The following is a 22,510-nucleotide window of genomic DNA, read 5'->3' on the forward strand; positions in this document are numbered from 1 at the left end:
GTTGGGGGGCATCAACCCCTTCCACCTTCACAGTAGTTGTGTGTTGGGGGCATCAACCCCTTCCACCTTCACAGTAGTTGTGTGTTGGGGGCATCAACCCCTTCCACCTTCACAGTAGTTGTGTGTTGGCGGCATCAACCCCTTCCACCTTCACAGTAGTTGTGTGTTGGCGGCATCAACCCCTTCCACCTTCACAGTAGTTGTGTGTTGGGGGCATCAACCTCTTCCACCTTCACAGTAGTTGTGTGTTGGCGGCATCAACCTCTTCCACCTTCACAGTAGTTGTGTGTTGGCGGCATCAACCCCTTCCACCTTCACAGTAGTTGTGTGTTGGGGGCATCAACCCCTTCCACCTTCACAGTAGTTGTGTGTTGGGGGCATCAACCCCTTCCACCTTCACAGTAGTTGTGTGTTGGGGGCATCAACCTCTTCCACCTTCACAGTAGTTGTGTGTTGGGGGCATCAACCCCTTCCACCTTCACAGTAGTTGTGTGTTGGGGGCATCAACCCCTTCCACCTTCACAGTAGTTGTGTGTTGGGGGCATCAACCCCTTCCACCTTCACAGTAGTTGTGTGTTGGGGGCATCAACCTCTTCCACCTTCACAGTAGCTGTGTGTTGGAAGTATTCTATTCATGATATAATATCATATGATAATGCATTCCATTCTACCATCACAGTAGTTGTGTGTTGAGGTATCAACTCCAACTTCACAGTAGTTCTCTTGAACCCAGCATTATTGCAACTTCTTATAGCTCTTCTGTTGTCATTGTTCATCTCTATAATTTTGTTAACAACACTACTTCTACAGGATTGTATTGTGGTATTTAAAAGACACACATGAATGAAAAATGCTTGTCATTTCAAGCACACATTTGAAATAGCAAAAAGTTAAAGGTAAAATATACCAGACTGCTAGTACGGTATATTTCATCCCATACCATCTACCATCCCCCTCTTCACCTCATATACCTCACCAGGCGACCTTAAACTATTCTTTATTCAAAAGTAAAACCAAAAAGTGCCTTATTTCATCCTCACAGTTTTCCATCTTATGTTACCTCACTCACCTAATTTAGTACTTAAGATATTCAATTTCATCATGTAATCTATTTTATCAATTTGTAATGCAGGTTCTCTTCTCTCTTGTAATGCAGGTGAGTACTCTCTTAAAAACACGGAGTGTTTGCATATTAATTGTTCACTTTCTGTTCAAAAATAAAAAACAATACAAAGATAATCTCAGTGCAGATAATGTTGAACTTGAATTCTGTTACCTTTATTGAACCTGCCTGAAATGCTTTATGTGTCAGTGGCTTTGCAAGAATGTTACACTCGAACCCTAATGTATGCATTTTCTCAACTCAATGTACCTTCTTGTATATAAATAAATAAATATAGTAAATGCATAATTTTCTCCTTACTGTATCTCTAATATGACTTAATCATTCTTCTCCATTTAAATCCTTATTTCTTTTGATTCCTTCCGCTGTCTAACATGGCCAGTTCTTCTCTGTTAGGAGCCTATTGAAAACTTCATGATGCCTGTGCTTTTTTAATATATGTTATTCACTCACTGCCAGATGCCCAGTGGAGCCATCGATTTTCCCTCAGTTCACTAAGGACGGATCTGCACTTCAGTGTGTGTATGAGGCCTTCAGGTTTACAGAGTCCTATGGTGTCATCTTCCAATGTAACGTCAAGTACTGCCTGGGTCCATGCGAGCCGGTGAGTATTCTCATGCATGGTTAATGTTAGATGCCTTGCATTCAAGTATTATTTGTACCTAGTAGATCATTCTAATTGTAGTTTTCTAATAGTTTTTTAACGCTCTAGTCAATATTTAGTTAATGCATGCGTTATCGTGAAACATTTGGAACTGTATTAGTTATCTAAGAATAAAATAATTTTTACAAAAGCAGTGCACAAATAATGATTTGCTTACTCACAAATTATAGTGAAATTTGTGATTAATTGCACAGTATTTTAACCTCTGTCAAACAGACAAAGTATTTGAGACTGTCTCCACTGAGAGTTCTTACCTCCCAAATCATTCACAAATATATGTATACAGTACTGAAATTTGCATATGTGCACTGTTAGGGCTAATATAAAAGCAAAGTTTTCAGTTTTTAAAAACACGGAGTGTTTTCATAATTGTTCACTTTCTGTTCAAAAATAAAAAAACAATTCAAAGATAATCTCAGTGCAGTTAACTGTTCACAAAATGAAGAGAGTTAATCTTTTTGCAGATCTTTTCACCATATTTTGATAAGACTTGAGTTAATAAAGCATATTTTCCTTTTTAGGTAAGATGTCAGATGGGCCGAGAAAAGCTCTTCTCCTGGGGTCGTAAACGCCGTAACACGAACAGCTCCATGGATGCTTGGGGCCATGTTCTAGAAACCATCAAGGATGAGGCTTTGGTAGCAAGCCGTAAACGCCGTGGCGTAAAGAACTCCAAAGGAGCTTGGGGCCAGGTTCAGGAGACCACTAAGGAGGAGGCACTGGCAGCTTCTCAGGCACTCGCATCATCATCAGACAATGACGAGATGAGCATAAGCCAGGAAATACTTGTGCTCGACCTGGGTGATGACCAGAGCCCACAGTACCGCAGTGAGCCAGTTCCTGAGGCCACAAGGAGCTACCACAGGAATAGTGAGTAATTAGGGTTGGCTATTGCTGCATCATTAACCTCAAATTTCATAATATTTCTTATCACTTTTACCTATAACTGGACTTTCAAGAGTAAAGTTTTTAAATTTCATTATTATGCTTCAGCATCTGATTCAGTAGGCACTATTTATCTTCAGGATCAAATGGCTATTATTTGTTTATAAATAGTCATATTTGTAATTATCACCAAAGCTGCATAGCCTCACGACTTATGTCCCCTTTACTTCTTTCCCCAGACACCTACACCTTCGAGGGTGCCGATGTCACCTTGTTCGAAACCTGCCCAACGAGATCCTCTGTCCTCGCCTTGGCCGTCACATGTGCCATACTTCTGCTAATCTATGTCCTCACCGTCTTCTATTTCGTCATGAGAAAGTGGCTTCGTCCACCAAAGAATGTCCGATAAGATATAGGAAAACTCATTAAAATAGAGTATGGTATTGGTGCGTTGGGAGGCCTTCTTGGTCTTCTGCAGGGTGGTGATAACAGCCAGGGAATATTCATGTTCGGTGAATTCTTTCACAAAATTTAGCATTAAGAAATGCAAAATAATTCTGATGCATCAATGATGAGTGCAGCTGCCCTCATAGTTTTGTTGGAGGGCTCTGCTTTCCTTCATGGTTGCATTGAAGGGCTCTGCTGCCGTCATTGATGTATTTCTGAGCTCAGCTTCCATCATTGTTATGTTAAAAAGCTCAGCTTCACTCGTGCTTGTGATGGAGAGCTCAGTAACTATCACGATTAGACCTCTCACATACCAACACAACAACATTGTTGTGTTGGTATGCCAGCTAGCCAGCATTGCGCCGAGCTCTTCCTTTACATCTTGAACTCTCTAACAAATTATTGATTTTTCATGTTAAATGTTGAAATGTCTTACCATCTTTTAATACAAACATTAATGAAATGCCACATTGTCTCATTTGTTAGTTAATTTATCTATTTATATTTGTTATTTGTTATTAACTCGTCTATTTATTTTGTTATTTGTTATTTTTGTTGTATTTATTTATTTGTTAATGTTTATGATGAATCTGATATAAAAATACTCAAATCTGTTAAACTATATGTAAGCTAATTAAACAGTTTATAGGGACAATGGACAAAATTTGATCTGTATTCATAAGATATTCAGTCAGAATTTTCTGTATCACTTTGATACAGTACAAGAAACCTTTTCAAAAAGCTTACATGCAAAATACAGATGCTAAATACCTCCTCAGCGCATCCGTTCTCAGCCCATTTCATACAAAACAAATTAGTATTGAATATTACTATAATTTTTGTATATACTTTTCTCATGAGGGACGGATTTTTGCTATCGACAAGGCCACAGATGTTGCCCAAACTCATACCTTAAGGCATAGGTTCCCAACCTTTTTGAACTCGCAACCTTATTTATCAGGTAACTAGACCTGCCAGTAAAAAAATTAGGATTTTACACATGAAAATTTTACAAAATTGTCTAATGAGGATACTCATCTCTTGCTAATTCTTGATGATTCAGGTATAAACAGAATTTAAGTTCTGCGACCTCCCAGAAAACGTTTCGGTGCAACCGACACGTTAGGAACCTAGGCCTTAAGGTAATTAGGAACAAAGTTGTGGATCGTCCCACTATCGAAGGGAAGTGTGGGGCGAATCCCAAGTTGTAGGTCACCCCACTGTCTAAGGAAAGTGTGGGATAGCACATCCGCTGTATGTTTTTTGAGGCATTAACCCCTATCAGTTAATTCGTGGGCATTGAATTATTAAGCTCAACTTGCACATAGATTAAATGTGACCTTCCCATGGGCATTGGATACTAAAAATGTTTTGTGATATAACTATTGAACAAGCAAGGGAAGTGTTATGTTGCTGGAGTCTAGTTAGGCCATATTGTTGGGGCTTTAGAGCTCAGTGCCTGCAGCTTCATAGCAGTATTATATCATAGGGAGGTACACCTGCTGTGTGGCTTCCTCTGCTGTTTGCAAACAAATCAGGAGCAGGAGAGGCTGCAAACATCCCCCTATGCAGGTGTTATTAGTCTGGCCATAACACACTTAAAGAGTGTCAGGATCAGCCCTTTTCTAGGTCTGTCATCTTCACACCTCACTCTCCCTCGTCTGCCATTGTCCTAACCACATACTGGCCAGAAAACTAGACCATGCCTCATGTAGATGATTGGTTAGCTAGTGTCATTCGTTCAAAGAAAGAAATAATTGGTATGATCAGTATGTGAATATGTGGCTGTGCTTTACTGTCTGCTTCTTAGAGTGTTAGTGGTATATCGTAAATCTTTGTCCCATTGTTGATTTGTTAATGCGACCATAATAGTTCATCCTCTTTCAGTTTAATTTTTTTTTGTCTGACATATATATGTAAAATTCAGCTATTGTGCATTTATGCCTGATTCATAGTAGTACATTACAAAATAGCTGATAAAAAACCATGTATCATAGGTTGCTAAACTCGTGTGCTTCCTACAATTATGAGTTAGAACCTGCAAAGCTCTTTAGCTGTAGTCGGACATTATTCAGTTTTTCTCATAAGTGTGCCCGAACACGGTCCAATGAGTCAACGATGCGGACAAAGCTCTGGGGCATTGAGTGTGTGGTGTTACCTGTGGGAGGAGCCTGGAGGCCAGTCATGATGCCTCGTTCACTTAATTTTTATCCATATAACAAATCTCAAAATGCAATCTCAATTCATATCACTGTTACTTATAGCCATAAGGCTGTTGCTTTTTTTCCATAAGTCTGTTATGGCAATAAGAACACTTATGGCAATAAGTCTACGTATCACCACCAGTCAGTTTCATATCACCAAAAGTCTGTTACTTATCACCATAAATCTGTTACTTATTGCCACAAGTCTATTATTTGTTGCCATTAGTCTGTTAATTATTGCCTTAAGTTTGTTACTTATTACCATAAGCATGTTATTTATTTCTATAAGTATTTTACTTATTACTACAAATCTGTAGCTTATTGTGCTAAGTCTGCTGCTTTTTGCCATAAGTCTGTTAAGTGTCATAATAATAATAATAATAATAATTTATTTGCAAGAAGGTACAATGTGTTGGTGAAATTACATAAGATTGGTATTTTTACAGTCATGCAAAGCCACTAACACACACACTGTTTCATGACTTTGCGTAAATGTAAAAATACCAAACTTATGTAATCTCACCAACTCATTGTACCTTCTTGCAAATAAATTATGATGATAATAATAATTATAATATATATATTAATGATAATTATTATGAAATGTAAGACTTATGGCAAAAAGTAGTAGTCATAAGTATTTTACTTACTACCATGTCTATTACTCATCATCATAAGTCTATTATCACCTCCAAGTTATGCATAGGACAATGTGTAGAAAACTTTAAGTCTTCGGGTGATGGTACTGAGAATGTACAGATCTTGAAGACATTTGTTCACTGTTTATCATACAGTATCTTGACACTGACCGAGGCTCATGACGTACCTCCAGGGCTTCCTCCCTGGGTCAACGGTGTTTAGTGTCTTCACGTGTAGAGCTTGCTAAGCCTCTTCTTACCGAGAAGCTAGAGTCTTGTAAATATATTATTTATTACCAATTGTGTGTAGTTTGTAAAAGTAGAGTGTTAAAGCCAATAAATGTTTCTAAATGTTTCGGAATTTTTAATTAACAATCTTAAACTTTGCTAAAATAAAATATTGCAATCTCATGATTTCATTTTTAATTATTGAGGTTAATTAAAGTCAATTCAAATTACAAAATCATGATTATTTTAATAATAAATTTAAGAATGTTTGTAAGAAAAAATAATGCATTTATGCAATAATGCATTGCAAAATATCTGCAATGCTGCTTTAATTTATACCTAACTAAACTCATTCATTTGTCTAATCTATGTTTGAAACAATTCAACAACCACAGATACCTACCGTATTTACTGAATTTACTGCCAAGTGAACAGTGGAATCAGGTAAAAGATAATGTACCAAACCATTTCTGTCCTTGTTACGGCCACTACGGGTCGCAACCGCGTTGCGACCCGGTTGGAGTTGCAACCGGGGGAGAATGGGAGAGAGAGGGGGGAGTATGGAGGAGAATGCGGGAGAGTGAATGGGTATGGGGGAGTATGGGAGAGAGTGGGGGAGTATGGAGGTATGGGGGAGAGTGGGGGAGTATGGAGGTATGGGGGAGAGTGGGGGAGTATGGAGGTATGGGGGAGAGTGGGGGAGTATGGAGGTATGGGGGAGAGTGGGGGAGTATGGAGGTATGGGGGAGAGTGGGGGAGTATGGAGGTATGGGGGAGAGTGGGGGAGTATGGGGTAGAGTGCAGGAGTATGGGGAGAGTTAGGGAGTATGGGGGAGAGTGGAGGGGTATGGGGGAGAGTGCAGGAGAATGGGGGAGTATGAGGGAAAGTGGGGGAAGAGTGGAGGAGTATGGGGGAGAGTGGGGGCGTGTGAGGGAGAGTGGGGGAGTATGGAGGAGTATTGGGGAGAGTAGAGGAGTATTGGGGGAGTATGGGGGAAGAGTGCGGGAGAATGGGGGAGAGTGCAGGAGTATGAGGGAAGAGTGGGGAAGTACTGGGGAAGTATGGGGGAGAATGGGGGAGTATGGACACGAGTACGAAAGAAAAACATTCATTCACGAAAGTGCCCCCACACTCACCATGGAGCCATAATTAGAGGCAGGACACCCAACAAGAAGCTATCGCCGATCGTGTTGGGGCCCCCTAGGGGTGCGTCGTGAGTACACGCCCACAAACGCCACCTTAAGAACCATCAGTCCATCGAGATTGGGTTCAGTGACGAAAGGAGGATTAACAATAAAAGGTTTCCCTCGCTCTCGACGTTAGGTACTACAGTTCTACTGGGTGCAAGAGTATGCCTCCTCAAGCACCCATGCGTCAAAATAGAAGAAGTCCAAAGGAATAACCAAAACAAGCAAAAGGTCGGCAGGAAACGAACAAGCAGATAGAAGAAGAGGAAGAAAAACGAAACTGAAGGAAAAGAAAAAGTCATTCGGCACAATTAGAGAGGACAGCAGCAGGAAGCACAAGGCTACAAAAGTACAGAGGACTGTCCCATGGAGCATCACACTCCAGCAGCCGCCCACCAAGACCCCCTCACAGCAACAACTGAGCTGAACAGGGAGGGGGGGTTGAATCACACAAGTGACAGCCCTTAGCAGTCAACAGCAAGAGTGCCCAGCCATCTGTAACATCACACTGCACCTTCTCCATTTTACTGCAGGTAAACTATGTGGCTTTTTTTATTTTGCTATTGCTCTGTTTACGTGGTTTCATGTCAAAAATTACATGGAAGGGATTATTATATTAGAAGAAACAATCAATAGCTTTTAATAAATAACTTGTTCTCAAAATGTTAATATACAGTAGTATAATAATACTTATTGACACCATATTATTTTGAATGTATACAGCTACACCTTACAATATATGAAGGTTAATTTCTTATTAAGACATCAGTTCACATGCTAGGTCACTTTGCACCTAAGAAAGGAACCTTATCAGCATTCTCATGTTTCTTTATTGAACATTAACAGATAAAAATAACACATTATGGTTAATGTTTTTCTAAAGCTAACTCGAGAAGTTCATTTATAGAAGTAAGGATGGTGCGCGGGTCTTCTACTAGACCTGCTAAAACCATGGCATTGCTGAACAGCTGAAATGAAAAAGAGCAATGTTAATTTAATTTAACATCTATTTAAATACAGAAACAATTCACATTATAAATACTGTATATACACATATGTATCATATATTATATATATACACACACACACACACTGTGACACTGTATATACATATATGTGTATTCATCTAGTTGAATTCACCTACATGTACTTGTGCTTGCGAGGGTTGAGCTCTGCTCTTTCGGCCCGCCTCTCAAATGTTACTAACAATTTTTTTCAATACCCACACACTCCCAGGAAGCAGCCCTGTAACAACTGTCTAACTCCCAGGTACCTATGTACTGCTAAGGTAACAGAGGCATCAGGGTGAAAGAAACTGCCCATTTGTTTTTGCTGGTCCCGGGAATCAAACCCCAGTCCACATGACTATGTATCAACCTGTGCTGTCCACTCAGCCACCGGCCCCCTTTTTGTGTGTGTGTGTGTGTGTGTGTATAAAATATATTGTAGGTAGTATATAATACTACTATAGTAATATAAATACAGTATAGTATATAAACAAAACACCAAAGTTTTATTTCAGAATATTATAATATACCTCTTTACAGATTTATTTATATGCAGCAAATATTACTGTGCAATCTCGTTGGCAGGTAATTTGAGAAGTGAAGCCATTAATGTGTAAGCACTCAAAGAGGGAGACCACGTGACTGGCAGGCTACCCACTTACTCTACACCATTAATGCTGAATCCTTCTTATCGGATAAGGCTTCACCAGTCTTAACTAATACACTGTAGTTGTAGTTTAACATAGTAATATTGTAGTCAATGTCTACCAAACAATAATTTGATTGCTAGACTACATATAATTTAATAAACCCCCAGAATGTGCAAGAAAAGTGATTTGTGAAACACTTTTAGAAACGCAGTTCACTTCAAACAACTATCAAATAATATTAATTAACGTAAAATATAAATTCTAAATAAATAATTATAAATTAAATAAATATTAATCTCACACATCAATTCCCCAAACTGTCCGAGAGTCTTGCTCAAGTAATGCTCCAAGTTCCTTTATTTAAAGTTGTACATTTGTTACTTTGGCTTTAACACGTTTGTTTTCAGCACTTTTTTTGGTTTATTTTTGGTGACTTAACAGCTTTATACATTTCAGGTGTAGCAATTTCTGACTACTGGATTGACTTTAGATTACGTAGGTCTTTTATGCGCAAATTCATACTCAGTAATGGTTAGTTAGTCTAATGATCGTTGCTATATCCTGTGTTTTCCACCTTAATTTTGTCCCTACAGAGGTTTTTCACTCAGATCACTCTCTTGGGTACTTTGGTCTGTCTCCAGGGCTATTATGTCCATCTTTACAGTACGAACGTAGGACCTACTGGACTTTAGTTCCTTTCACATCCAGAACTTCACATCTTGAGGGACAGAGCTGCTCTACAATCCATACTCCTCAAAGCAGCTGCATCCAACATCACCTACACAGGAGAAACCGTCCTCATCACCAACCTCACTACAACCACTCCATACCCACTCGCTACAGTCCACCTCGATTGTTCTTTCATCCTTGGTGAGGTCCAAGTCGCCATAAGGGAAAAACCTTTCCCCATGCCAGGAATTCAACTTCTCCTGGGCAACGACTTGCCAGAAGATCAAGAACCCGTGAACCTCATTATCAGTAACAAACCACAAGTATGTGACTCTGCCATGGAAAACCCTGCTATGAAATACATTACAGAGGAGGTACAACCGACCAACGAAACAGAGGACATCTCCCAGCCAGTCATGGTGACAGGCTCATGTCCAAGCCACTCAACCACAGCTGTCCCTCAAGATTCTCAGAGCCTCCCACCGAATCTCAATCCAGAAAGATGATTTAACCCTGACTCCTTTATTTTTTTCAGGCTCAAACTCAAACCGATCCTATCCCTGGGTATTTCCTTAACCCTTAAACCGCTAAGGGCTTTTTTGGCCTGCAACACCGCCAGGCATAACAAAAAATAATTAAAAACAATTCTTTCGTCTTATAAAAGTGTTCATTTGTGTTCCCTGATCACAGGAAAAAAATTAAAAAATCATAGGTGGCATATTTTGGCAGCAATAGGGTGGGGAAGTCTGGCAAAAAAAGGCGTTGACTGAGCAGAAGCCATGACGAGGTCTGCTCCTCCCCAGCTGTCAGGCAGGAGTTGCCACAAAGATGTTATTACCTAGTGTCTCTGATTGATTTTTTCTTAGATTTTTGCAGTAATAATATTCAGTAGTGTGTAGTGTGATATTTATGTAATAAAATGTGTGAACCATCGCTATACTCAAAATTATGGTGTGCATATTAGTGATTCAATTATTATGTTCATAAAACAATAAATAAATAGTTTCCTGTTATTACACTATATACACAGGTTATATATAAGTATCTGCATATTTTGGTCACCATAACGAACCACTAAATTGGAATGGAGTCAAAAAACAACGACGAGTGGCCACCACATCTGCCCGACAGCCACTGGCCGCCACTCCCTTCCTCACTTGCCAACATTCTCCTCTCACCATGCTGTTTTTGCTTTTATTCACTATATACAGACATTATATATAATTATCTACATGTTTTGTTCACCATAACTGTTCATCTAAGCTTGTATGGTGAGTTCAGGCAATAGAGATGTAGCTACACACACGGTAAGCTGGTGGCTGCCTCCTTCACTGGTTCAAGGCCAGATGCACTAATATTTCTCCTCCAACAATACTGTTTGTGGTGTTATTACACTATATACACACACATTATATATATGTATCCACATTTGTGTTCACCATAGTAAACCACTAAGCTGGTATAGTAAGTCCAGACAGTAAAAGGTGGTCACACAGAGTCAGCAGACAACGCTACCTCCCTCCCCACCAAGATTACTCCTCCCACCACAGTGCTAATTATCACCACAATCCTGCTATTACCAGAATCCTGGTCATTTTTATCAGTCAGAGGTCTTCTGTAATACTATCATTGCTAAATAATACCATGGTCATATATATTTTGACATTTTTAGGCGATGCTGTGATCACAAGCTCAACAGCAGGGCTGTGAGCTCATGCTGCGTGCGCCAGCCTTGGTGGCTCACTCAGAACTGAGGTTCTCACACCCGGATATGTTACCCACGATTTTTGTTCTAGGTGGCGTCTGTTTACTATCGGCCGTGGCTAGACTATACCTGCTCCTATCCCTTGCAGGGCATTTAAAATCGTGCGCTAGACCCTCAATCATATATGTATGTACTGTGCGGCTGTATTGTGTGTAAAGTTACTCTCATCGTATATGTATGTATTGTGCGGTTTAAGGATTAAAAAATAATCAGATTTTATACCAAAGATTCAGACCCAGTAAGTTAGAGGAGGAGGATGATTTGGCTAACGTCAACAAGCTGGTAGTTCCTACCTCCTTAAGGAAGGAAATCTTCCACTCTTTTCCACCCATGCCATCTCTAATTTTTATAGATGATACATAGATGATTCATTTTCTGGGTTCAGTGATAATGCATCTCATACAAGTAGTATAAATGAACAGTGTTAGCGGCTTCCATGGTGGTGTTTTCCATAGATATTTTCAAGAATAACTGAATTTCTTCCAGATTGGCTGACACTCTTCCTGAGTAACTGAATCTCTTCCAGAATGACTGAATCTCTTCCAGTGAGGGACCTTACAAAGCAATCTTTTCAAGACTACCTTACAAATTGATCTTTTCCTATAATCTTTTCAAGACTACTTTATGCTTCACAAGCTTGGCTACATACCACCTATAGGTACTAAAGCCAAGGGTGTACACGAGTGCGTTATTTGCAAGCACACAGTATGAAGAAACAGGAAGCGAAACTATCTGTACCTGGTGCACTGAGAGCAAAGTCGTACAGTGTACCATGGACTACTTTGTTGATTATTACTCACTTCCCAAGTACTGAGTGTGTAATGCAGTGTGTAATGCAGTGTGTAATGCAGTGTGTAATGCAGTGTGTAATGCAGTGTGTAATGCAGTGTGTAATGCAGTGTGTAATTGTGTAAACAGTGTGTGAAACTGTATATATTGTATTTTAGTGAATTTTCAACAAGTAATATTGCGACAATAAACATTTATTGTGGACACATTACTGACACATGTATCACAGTTCCATGGAACATTATGAATGTTCTACTGTATACATATTGTAAAGAACACAAATATGTACATACAAATATGTGAAGAGTAAGGCATAAAGGGGTGAAGAGTGAGCTGTAAAAAATGTGAAGAATAATGCAAAAAAGGGACAAAGCACATACAAAGATTAATCAGGTGTAGTGGGCGTGGCATGTTACACAGTCTTCTATGTTGGCATCTTCACGTTCCGACCTTACTCTTACTCTCATGGTGGGTAGAGTGAATACTTCCTTATTTGGGTATTTATGGTGGATTGTTCTATTTTTATGTGGACAGTTTCAAGAATTGGTAATCTTCTTACATCTTGGATTTTGTCTATTATACAAGTGTGTTTATTCAACATTTCTCTTGTTAGGGTGATGTCATGGGTTTGTCTCATGTGATTTTTAAGGGCACCTGATTGAAGATGACAGGTCAAATGCCTCGTCAGCTTGGTCAACGTCATACCTATGAACAGTACTGTACTTAGATTGAAGGCTACATCCTTCGTAGCGGGCAGGTGTACACATATACCAAGTTTGACTGCTGTAAAGGGTTCACTGTCGGCTTCGGCCTGTTTTTAACCCTTAAACTGCCCAACACTTCATATGAGATGTTGAGTAACTGACACGAAAGTGCTCACCACTTCATATGACGTTTTGGAGTACCGTACAACATTTAAAAGTCCCGCAGCTACATGGGGTTCACATCAGCTTCCTCAGGGCTCTAGTAACACTCCCCCATCTTGAAAAAAATTCCTGAGTCCCTCACTTTCCTTCTAGGGCCTTAGTAAGGAAATGATGACCATTGCTTGCCAACATTACCATCTAGTGTCTGAACGTTTAGGGCAACCATGCCATACACGAAGATACCCATACAAGACACTAAACTCTTAGCAAACAGCAAATGAGTGATTACAATGTATATATTTGAGGCAAAATATATGCTATATGCAATTTTAAGATTTAGCCTTACAATATATGTATACATATATTATTATGAATAAGTATGTGTGGTGTCTGTATATCTATACTCGTATATCCATACACACTTATATTTTCAAAGTTATACATAATAGACAGTACCTTTGACACACAAATACAACCTGTTAGTATGAAAAACTAAATAAGCGAGAAATATGAAAATAAATCCACAAAGTTATTCCCATGCGGCACCTCAACTCATTTACCTAAAATTATGCAACTTCTCCAGCTCACTACAGCTAAACCACAAGAGCTAGACACTTTTTAATTGGATTTTTGTATTTCCTGAAAGCTAATTAACAATGTCATAAGAAAAAAAAAATTTCAGAACAATTTTTTTCTTGAGCACATGGGGAGTATGTCAGCTATTAACAGTTAGCAGCTTAAAGGTTTTAATGAGGAGGTCGGTAGTCTTCTTTGTTATACTGTATATAATATGATTAGGTCTTTGTTTTGCTTAGGAGTTGTGCTTTTTGCTCCTTCACGAATTATTTCTTTTATTATTCTTTCCTCTTTTTTCATGTTCACTGTGCATAGTTGATTTGTAATATAATATTATTGGAGGTGTTGTGGTTTCTGTTCTAGGTTCAGGATTGTACCTGGTCCAGGTGTCATCTTATGTCAAGGTTTACTTCTTTGTTGCTATTTCCATTGTTCACCAACACTTCAGTTAACTTTCAAACTCCCTACTCATGTTGCTCTATTCTGAGCAGTGGGTAAGGGCTTAACGAATATAAGTGTTTAGAACACTGGCTTTGTATCTTTGGGAGCACTCACTCCTACTGTTTAGGCATAATACTATGTTTGTAGGCTTAGTATATACGCTACTGCTTAGAGATGCTCCTATTAAATTATGTGTTTATTTGTCTACTTGTACTGAATCCTTTTAAAATATGTCCTTATCTGTCAATTGCATCAAACCTCATCCCTCCCACTTACCTGTTTGGCAGTGAGTTCTGCTAATCGTGGATTGCTGTTACGTAGCTCATTTAGCTTCGTAATAATTGGATGGACTGAAATAAAAAGGCTTCAATTAAACAGAGCAGAAATTTATGAGAATGATGTTCAGAAATACCAAATAGTTATTATTTTATCTGCAGAAAACAATGTCTTACAGACAAGGTAAAAAAAAAATTGAATGTAATGAAACATCATTTTCTGGGCGAGACCCAGAGGCTCCCCGGAGCTATCCAGGCTGATATGGATGTATTAGATTTTGGCATCAGTCGGTGTGAATGGAGTTCTACTGAATTGGAATCTCTCGGCAAATGAAATTTTTTTGACCATCATTGTTTGCTGTGATCGCCAACATGGTATTTAGAAAAAGTTGATCTGCTGCTGACCTCTTGCTAAATCTCTCCACTAAGTGACATTAGACACTGGATGAATCAAAGATCAGCAGTGCTGTTGATCTAAATATAGCATATGCATTTGAGTGGGTCTGGATTAGTAGGAAAGCATCACGCACTAGCCCCTATCAGTCACCATGCTGCAATATAAAAAAAAAATCCCCCATGCTTATCCACATCACTTGTAATACAGGAAATATGGAGTGGATTAACAAGAATGAGAGAGGACCAAGTCAGAGGGAGAGCTGAGGGTCAAGGAAGTCTATGTTCCCTCTATATTACAGCCCAAAACAAAAATCATACCTTGGATTAATTTCCAACTGTGGCTGCAAAAGTGAGTATCTGGTCTCTTCGGGAATCTGTGTAAATTGAGTGCGTACGAAGTGTCTTGCTGCACCCATCTCTTCCACAGTGACGACACATGGATGCGACTCCAGACGAGAAGTAGCCTTCACTCCCCAACATCGTCCAGCCAACACAGTTTTCAGCCAATCCATCAATTCATTTGCTTGGGAACGACGAAGACTACTCTCAGCTGATAGTGTAAAAAAAAATGGACACAATTTATGTTATATGCAATAAAAAACAAGTGTTGAGTGTAATGAAACGCCATTTTCTGGGCGAGACCTGGAGGCTCCCCGGAGCTTACTAGGTTGATATGCTAATGTCAGACTTTGGCATCAGTCATGTGTATGGAGTTCTGTGGGCCTACCGGGGACCACGAGGCAGAACCTGGCCCCCTCAGAGAGGCATGGAGAGCATTGCTCCCTGCTCCTCTCTAAGGGAGGGAGGGGGGGGGGGGGGCAGAATCTGGCTCATAGTCCCCAGTAGGCCAACAGAACTCTGCAACTGATGACACCTAGTAGTATGGCACTTATTCAGTGTGATAGCTTCAGAGAGCTGACAATTTTCCTCACAGAAAATACAATAACAAAAGCAGTATTAAAAATCAAATTAATGAGTTGAGTGCACTTGTATGCAAAGATTCAATGGGCATTATGGAATTTTAATTAATCCAGATTGTAGATGAATGTAGACAATTGGAAACTTACTGAGAACAGAAAATTATGGGACACCAGTTATTTCACATTAATATACAAATTAAAAGAGGAGGGGAATTAACAGTAATATAAAAAAAAAAATTAAAATTTTCACCAAAGAATGAATAAAAATTCATGAACATAATGTTTTTCTATGTCTGCTTAGCAGCCAGTTAGAAAAGTTATACAAAAAATTTTAAGTTTCTTACTTCCTTCGTAATCAACTGTTTCTTTATCCTGACGCATTTCTTTCTCTACAGAAACAATTTTCCTGTTAGTGAATTCCCGTAGCTGCATGAGAACTACTTCATCATAGGGCTCGTAGCAGAATAACACTTCCACATTGCGTTTCTGCATAGGAGAAAAAAGAAACACATTAACTGTTATATCCTCAGTATCATAATTCTAAGAACTGTCCAGCATTGCAAACATCACTAAATTATTGTATTGAGTGGAACACCTTAAACCTAAATGGTTCAGAGATTAAGGTGTGGATCAACAAGTAAGTCTGTTTTGGACCTGGAACAGTTCCACACTGGCTAGTCTTAGATGATATAACTACTACTTGAGTCTTATTATTTCCACAACCTATTTTTTTCAGGGGAAAGCCCCTAGTGGCTCCCTGAAGCTACTATAATGATATAGTGCCAAACTACAAGGTGCCATCAGTTGTGGAGTTCGTATTGACAGAACCTGACCCACCTCACAGGTGCAGGGAGCAAAGGCAGTTATGAAAAAAATTTCTGTCAATTTATTTCTGTTTGCCACCACCAAAGCAAGGCACCCAGAAAGTCAATGCAACAAAAGAGACCACAGCCTCAAAACCACCAAATGAGCTCCCATAACAATGTAAACAAACAATTGAAAATTCATGAAACTTGAGCTAGCTCATTTGCCTCCACCTCCCTCAACATTTGGGGGAAGGAGGGAGGCAGTCAGGTGTGGAGCCAACTGCTCCACCCTCAGTTCTAATGTTGATATGTATGTGCCTGGTTCCTCTCTCATTGTTCTGGCTCTGGTCTTGGTTTCAGCTCAGTGGTGTTTTGCCCTCGAGGCTTTTTCTGTGCATGGTTGTGCAACTGTGAGCCAGGAGTTTAGTGTTCTTGAAGCTGCATGTGCCCAAGGCTACCTTCCATGTGCGCTCATTAAGTGCTGTCCTTGCGTTGTACAGGGTTCACTCCCTAAAGAGGTCTCCATGCTTGTGGTGGCTCTCACCCTGAAGGTAAGCTTATTGTCTTGGACTGTCAGTCTCTCCTTGGGTCGAGTGTGTTTATATGCTGGTGGGGCGCACTGAGGTAGGCCTTCCAGATTACCATACCTGGTTTGGTCTGCTATTCTCCTTTGTTCCAGGGTCGGGTATCTTGAGAGTTAGTGGTACTTAATTTGTAATTCAGTCCCTTTATGGCCTTTAGTTTTCATTGTGCCCTCATTCCTCTAAAGGGGGTTTATTTGTGCCATTCCTGACTTATTAGGTTTACCTAGTGTCTAGGCATGGATGGTTCCCTTTTTGGTTTCTCTCTTGCTCTTTCTGGTGGTATTGGGTGTTAATAGGGAAACCTATACAATTATATAGGAGTTATCAGCATTAGCAATCCCAGTGCCTGGGCATACCTGCAGGGAACATTCACCCTGCAAGCCCTGGAAAACCCCTATGGGTTTGGTGGTCCTTGTGATCCACCCACCATCCCTGAATCTCACTTCGAGCAAATTTCTGGGTTGCGCACCATCCATGCTTTGTGGCAATGTTCAGTTTGTCTGCCTCCACTGCTACCTGTTGGGTCTGTGACACCTTTGGCCCTGAGTCATGAAGTCAACTCCCTTCAAGTTGCTCTACTCTGCCAATTTTGGAGGGGCTTCTGGCAGCAACTGCTGGCAGTCTTTAGTTCCTGGATTGCAGTAGTCAAGGTTGTGTCCCCGGTTTGAGGCCCGGGGCTAGCAAATGATGCTTGTCTCATGGAATAGGCGGTGATTTTGTTCAGTACCTCCTTTTCCTTCTTTCTCCTTTGGGCAGGGGGTTTGCCCTTCTTCTCTTTTTCCCCATGCCCCTGGCCCAGTAGCAGGTTTAGGGTTGGGGTGGGGTTTTTCTTTAGGGATATCCCTTCGGCAGCTACGAGGGTTGTCCCTTTCAATTCAAGTGTAGATACAGTTGAGCCTTCTCATCTTGCCAAGGTTTCTGGTACTCCTTTTTAGTTCCATCGCACAAAAAAATAAAAAACCAGCTTTGAACTGTAATGAAATGTCATTTTCTAGGCGAGACCCCGAGGCTCCCCAGAGCTATCCAGGCAGATATGTATACAGTATTATTAGACTTTGGCATTAGTGTGAATGAAGTTCTAGGCCTACCAGGGACCACGAGCCAGAACCTGGCCCCCTCAGAGAGGCACGAGGAGCAATGGCCTATAAAATTGCACATGTGATTTGGAGCATTCTATGTCTGCCATTGACCATGCCAGGCACCCAGAAAGGCAAGCACCTCAAAACAAGCCCCCTCTTCTGGTTAAAACCACTACTGAAACTAACGAGTGGACTGAACTTCCCAAATGAAAACGAGCGTGATGTCACATGTGCCGTGTCACTTGTCTGCGCAGCTCCCCCCCACCCCCGGGAGGGGGAAGGGGGAGCCCCAGACCCCTCATGCCAGCGATCCACACCCCAGTTCTCGGCTGATGTGATACGGCTCGGTCGTGTGGCTCCAGCTCCAGATTCTCTCTCTTGTGCTATGCCTTGTGTTCAGTACTGCTCTTACTGTGGCATGTGAGCTGGGAGTAATAATCTAATATTCACAGGTACTCGGGCTGCATGTGCTTAGGGTTCCCTTCCCTGAGTGCCCTGTAAGTAATGCCCTTGGGGATTGGGGTTATCTTCCACAAGGCACCTTGGGAACTACCTCTGTTGGTCTTTTGCTGCTCGGTAATTGACCGCACTGGAAGTGTTGGGGGGTTTCCTCCTCACTTTTTACCTTGGGGTAACTGGTAGTTTTTGCACTGGTAGGAGCACAGGGTATTGCGCAGCTAGTTTTCACATATTACAGTGGCCGGCTCTGTTCCTTCTGGGTACGTTGTCCTCTGGCGGGGGTTTTCTATTCATTTTTTTTTGTACCTAGTGGGGGGGGGGCTGCTTTTGTTCCCCTGCCCCCTGTTATATTAGGATCTTGACCTTCCTGGGCTCGGTGGTTCCCCCCTGCTTGGCCCCAGTGAGTGGACACGTCCCAGGGGTTCAGTTTTAGAAATTTGTTTGGTAGACTTGGGTGCCAGTTAGCAGTACCCTGGTTGGGCTTACCCTTAACAAAACCAGTCTTAAGGCCCTGGGAAGCCCTGTGGGGGTGAAGGGGGTCCAATGGATGCGACCCCTGGGTCCCCACTCACTTTTTGAGAGTTTGAAGGTTGCTCTGTCCCCTTGTCTCAGGGCAACGCTCAATGTTTTTGCCTCCTGTTATGTTGCCTGTCGAGTAAGTGACACCTTCGACCCCGAGTCCGGCGAGCATTGTTGCTTGTTTGTAACTCAATTCACCCAATCAACTGATGACATTATTTGGGTGCACACGACTCAGACGTTGCATGCTGGATATAGGTTGCTGCAACGTGCTAGGTTGGTTGCTTCCCCGGATGCCTCAAGGCTGCCCTGCTTTGCTTATAGGGACTCGGACTTGGGGGTGTTGGTCGCTTCAGCCTTGGTTCAGTCCACACCCCCTCGTTCTTCCCCTGCTGTAATTCATTCTGCTTCCCCCCTCCCCCTCCCTGCCCCCTTGATTCCCACTCTGCAGCATCTGAGGGCTTCGGGGTCAGGGCGAGGTTTAGAGGATTCTGAGACTTGGGCAGTTTCGGGGGTCGCTACTTCGGGGTGGCGACAGAGGCATTCGAGTCGGTTCCTCCAGCCATAGCGATGGGGGTCTGACCAGTGGGTCTCCATTCTTCCTGCTTTTTTGGCTGCCGCGGCTTTTTCTTGTGAGGCCGGACTTTGAAGGATGACTCGTCCCCGGGGCCTGATGTGGAGGTAAGATGCACCTGATTCAAGGTCACTCAAGAGCAGTCAGTAAATAGGGAAACCCAAAATCTTTGAGAAACCTAAATTCCTCAAAACAGTTATCTCCAGAGGGGTAGGATACATACGAGCCTACTATAAAAGGAATGAACTTCGGGCTATCAGTTGAAGCAAAATATTAAGCAAGAGCATATGCAATGTGGATGACATTACAAACATTCATGAACAACAACAAATTAATGTTCTAGGAATAGATAACACCACTTACCTTAAGGCCATGTCAGATCTAGCATGCCCTTTGAGACTATGAGCAGGCAGGTGAGAGATGGGGAAGGGTGGCTCTGGGCTACCACTTAGGTCTGTGGTCAGGTGCATCTTTGAGACTATGAACAGGCAGGTGAGAGATGGGGAAGGGTGGCTCTGGGCTACCACTTAGATCTGTGGTCAGGTGCATCTTTGAGACTATGAACAGGCAGGTGAGAGATGGGGAAGGGTGGCTCTGGGCTACCACTTAGATCTGTGGTCAGGTGCATCTTTGAGACTATGAACAGGCAGGTGAGAGATGGGGAAGGGTGGCTCTGGGCTACCACTTAGATCTGTGGTCAGGTGCATCAGTGTTAGTGTTTACACTCAGGCAATAATTACTTGCCTCGTTGTTTGTGGATACCTACTTTTCAGTTACTCCTCTTGTTTCAATTATGCTTTCTGGTGAGTTTTTCTTGGTTTTTGTTGATCTGTGATTCTCAAGCTTGCTTTGCCTTGCTAAGAGAGCTAGATTCTGATCATGGCTTTCTGTAGGCAAGGCTTGCTCTCAGGTGCCTAATGCATCTTTCTAAAGCTTGGCTGGACTAACACTTAGTTCGAGAAGCAACCAAGGTGGGATTCACCAAAAATCTTAATAAGCATTAAATAAACCTGTACAAAATCACACTATATAATAATCACCATATATTATTGTTTTTCGCAAACCGTACATAATGATAAAGACTTATGAAAACCCTATACCTTAAGTGCCTCAAAATATGGAGAAGTCTCTGCCAATTCTCTTGAGGGAGCTGCTAGGTAATAAATATCTTTCTGGTTATCAGCCATTCGACTAATGTATTCTGGAAGTGTAACCTTCTCCCCATTAGGTTTTGCAGATGAATCGTACATTATTAGTTTCGCAATCTCTTCCTTCTCCACTTGCTCCTGGGATGAAAGAATACCTGCGAATACAGTTATTACATTAAATAGCAAACCATGTCTAGTTACTAATAAACAATCAAACAGTACTTCAAATCCTAAATCTTATACCAATAACTAGTTATTAAAATATAAAAAAACCAGCGTTGAATGTAATGAAACGCCAGTGTCTGGGTGAACCCCGGAGGCTCTGTGAAGCTATCATTGCTGATTAACACTTTGCCTAGCCTGTCGCGCGAGACTCAGCCCAACCCAAGGTCGGCCTGGCCGATTCACCCCAAGGTGAGCCTGTGAGTGCTCACCCGCACTAAAATGTGTATACTCTTTTGCGTATATAAGGTCAAAAAGCCCAGCTTGCCACCTGCAGCAGACCCAAAAGTTGGCGAAGTGTCACCCGTGAACACACAACCGCACTAAAATGTGTATACTCATTTCAATTTTCTCACCTCAATTTTCATGCTACGTCTTTGATTTTGGTATCGAATTGTTCGCAATAGAATTCTCTAAAGGGTTACATGCATATAAGGCCAAAAAGCCCGGCGCACTACCCACAGCAAACCAGAAAATCCGCCGAGTTACCCGTGAAAAAGCACCCATCCACATGCCAAAGTGTGTGTACTTCGAACCAAGCCCACCAAAGAAGGAAGAGGGGTTGCCGATAGAACCAAGATCGAGTTGACCAGCACCCCCAATTCCAAGTCCCTAAAATACAAATGGGGCAGGTCTGGGTCCACCAACTGGTACACAACCTGGAGCATTGCAATACCAAAAACCGGCAATGCAAAGCACACACTGCTTTGGGAGTGACCTCTGGACTTCCACAGTGGAATAGGGAAGTAGGAGCATATGGGATGGAGGGAGGGGGAGACAAGACCCACATTACTCTGGGTTGTAGGTGTCGCTGACCCAACGAGCAGCAAGGGTGGAGGAAGAAATTATGAACATCACTGAGTGGCACCGGTGACGGACCACCCTCAAATTCGCATAAAGCGAGAGGGGGCATGGAAGAGGTATCCATAGTACAACCCAGCCTGTGGGGTGGGTGAGGGGGGGGGGTGTTCTGGGGCCTGCAGTGTGAATGAGCCCTGCAGGAAGCCCAGACATTGGGGTCCACGATGCTGTTAAACCCTGTCAATGCAGGTAACCAGACCCCCCGAAGCCTAATCAAAAGTCAAGGGAAAAGTAAGGGGATTCCAGAGCGCACACACTATGCAGCCCTAAAAACCGAAAGGCAGAACTCAAGAGCAAAACAGCAAAAATACAGAAAGAAAAGCACAAAATAAAAAACACCAAGACTAAACTGCTGCAAACGAGCAGCCAGGGAGCAACATCGAAGTATCCATGTGCAGTTTGGTAAAGTGCAGGTGTGAAAACTGCAGTGCCCCCACCAGCCAAAAAAAAACCCACCCACCCTCAAACCCCAGGTAAAACAAAAGCACATGCCCCCTATAAAAAAAATGTTTCCTGAATGCCCCAGG

The 22,510-nt window shown here is 41.7% G+C and overlaps 2 protein-coding genes across 3 annotated transcripts in view; one reads left to right on the plus strand and one right to left on the minus strand.

Annotated features, from left to right (window-relative positions):
• Positions 1-6,317, plus strand: part of tyn (trynity) — a 98,578-nt gene extending 92,261 nt beyond the window's left edge. For both annotated transcript variants that reach the window (XM_069303051.1, XM_045750097.2), the window contains 3 exons: positions 1,583-1,727; positions 2,309-2,657; positions 2,912-6,317. In XM_069303051.1, the coding sequence (XP_069159152.1) occupies positions 1,583-1,727; positions 2,309-2,657; positions 2,912-3,081 (664 nt within the window). In that variant the 3' untranslated portion in view covers positions 3,082-6,317. The remainder of the gene's footprint in view (positions 1-1,582; positions 1,728-2,308; positions 2,658-2,911) is intronic.
• Positions 6,318-8,001: 1,684 nt separating this feature from the next.
• Positions 8,002-22,510, minus strand: part of LOC123763143 (heat shock protein 75 kDa, mitochondrial) — a 33,570-nt gene continuing 19,061 nt past the window's right edge. Inside the window, 5 exon segments of the mRNA XM_045750098.2 lie at positions 8,002-8,345; positions 14,417-14,489; positions 15,130-15,361; positions 16,076-16,217; positions 20,853-21,055. Of these exon segments, the coding sequence (XP_045606054.1) occupies positions 8,244-8,345; positions 14,417-14,489; positions 15,130-15,361; positions 16,076-16,217; positions 20,853-21,055 (752 nt within the window). The 3' untranslated portion in view covers positions 8,002-8,243.

This window comes from Procambarus clarkii, chromosome 49 (assembly GCF_040958095.1).
Source record: "Procambarus clarkii isolate CNS0578487 chromosome 49, FALCON_Pclarkii_2.0, whole genome shotgun sequence".
Taxonomy (NCBI): domain Eukaryota; kingdom Metazoa; phylum Arthropoda; class Malacostraca; order Decapoda; family Cambaridae; genus Procambarus; species Procambarus clarkii.